The sequence below is a fragment of the Vollenhovia emeryi genome, unplaced genomic scaffold (genome assembly GCF_000949405.1).
Source record: "Vollenhovia emeryi isolate VEMERY1.0 unplaced genomic scaffold, V.emery_V1.0 DF949162.1, whole genome shotgun sequence".
Lineage (NCBI taxonomy): Eukaryota > Metazoa > Arthropoda > Insecta > Hymenoptera > Formicidae > Vollenhovia > Vollenhovia emeryi.
In genome coordinates, this window is record NW_011957204.1 from 1 (window position 1) to 1,379 (window position 1,379).

Genomic DNA, 1,379 nt, shown 5'->3' on the forward strand with positions numbered 1-1,379 from the left:
GGTTAAGTCCGTGGCGCTCTACGAGGGGGTCGCCCACGTGAGATCCACGATGGACTCCCCCTGCGTCCGCACGCAGGTGGAGGTCCGGCCCTCGTTGACCAGGACCAGACCATGCGCCGCCGCCCACTCATCCAGGGCCCTACCCCTCCTATTCGTGTGCCGGGAACCCCACTTCGTATGCCACGAATTGAAGTCCCCGGCCACGAGGACCGGCCTCGGACTCAGGCGTATGAGCGCCTGCCCGATGTCCGAGAGCCAGTCGTCGAAGAGAGGAAGGCGCCAGGTGGGCCTCAAGTAGACCCCCACGACCGCGATGGGCCCCCATTGAACGGCCACGTGCCGTTCCCCTTTTTCAATGGCGGCCGTGTCGGGCCCTCCCGGCACCGACCGCCATCGAATCGCAACCGAGTCTCCCGCCCGCCCGTTATCAACAGCCCAGTATGGGCTGTTTCTCGGGGGGCGGTGGGGCTCGGCCCCGATCGCCAACGTATAACCACCCTCCACCATGTTCTACTGGAGCAAATCTTGAGCTTGCGGAGAGTGGTTAACGTTGGCCTGGATAAGGCCATACCCATTCAAGTTCGGACGGGGGGGAGAGCGTGGCATCACTCGGCCTTATTGTCCCCCCCGTCCGATAGGGCCTCGACCTCCATAGCCTCTGCTGGAGGTGAGGCCCTCTCTCCCGGCGCCTTCCCACCTGGTTGGCGCTGAGGCTGGGGCTCCTGCATCGAGCCACCAGCCTCCCCCCTCCTCTCCTCCACCGGCCGAACTCCGGCCGAGGGGGGAGCACCGGCGGCAGGCGCCTGCTCCATGGCGCGCTGCCCCGGTGGTCTCCCGCGCACGTTTTTCTGGGCGCAAGACTTTGAACTGTTCAAACTAAAACGCCGCAGCGTGCGGATCTGTTCTCTTAAGAGTTTATAAAAATGTCGATTTAATGCGTTGACAAAGACTTATATATCTGCTACAATATGTACTTTATGAACATTTATACACAAGTTTGATTGCTTGATAAGGACCGGATTCCTGGTCGAAACGTCGCATCGAATGTAACACTTTATCAATTATATTGCCACTTGGATCAACTAAAATACTAATCTTATTTATTCATCACTGGTGACTTGAAGTATACCCCTCTACTTTGGAACAATGTTTAGAACAACTTTTTTTTTTTTGACCCGGTGGAAATCCTCATGGACCGTCACCCGCCCCCTCTGGAGAAGGGGACGGGTGGTGTGAGGGACTCGTCTCCCTGGCACTTGGGCTATTGACAACCCAAGGCCTGTGTGCAATGGAGACGCCTACCGCACTAAAACCACCGGGGGTGGACTTCTTCGCGCATGGTTGGACCACCCAGGCACGCTGAGCATTGGCTTCTGGAG

The 1,379-nt window shown here is 58.3% G+C and overlaps 1 protein-coding gene across 1 annotated transcript; it reads right to left on the bottom strand.

Annotated features, from left to right (window-relative positions):
* Positions 1-18: 18 nt before the first annotated feature.
* On the bottom strand, positions 19-507 carry LOC105556065. The gene has a single exon (XM_012003137.1). The coding sequence runs from the start codon at positions 505-507 to the stop codon at positions 19-21; it is 489 nt and encodes a 162-aa protein (XP_011858527.1).
* Between the last annotated feature and the right edge of the window lie 872 nt (positions 508-1,379).

What these genes read in the sequence shown, in the direction of transcription:
- LOC105556065 (XM_012003137.1), bottom strand. Translation starts at nt 507, where the DNA reads ATGGTGGAGGGTGGTTATACGTTGGCGATCGGGGCCGAGCCCCACCGC.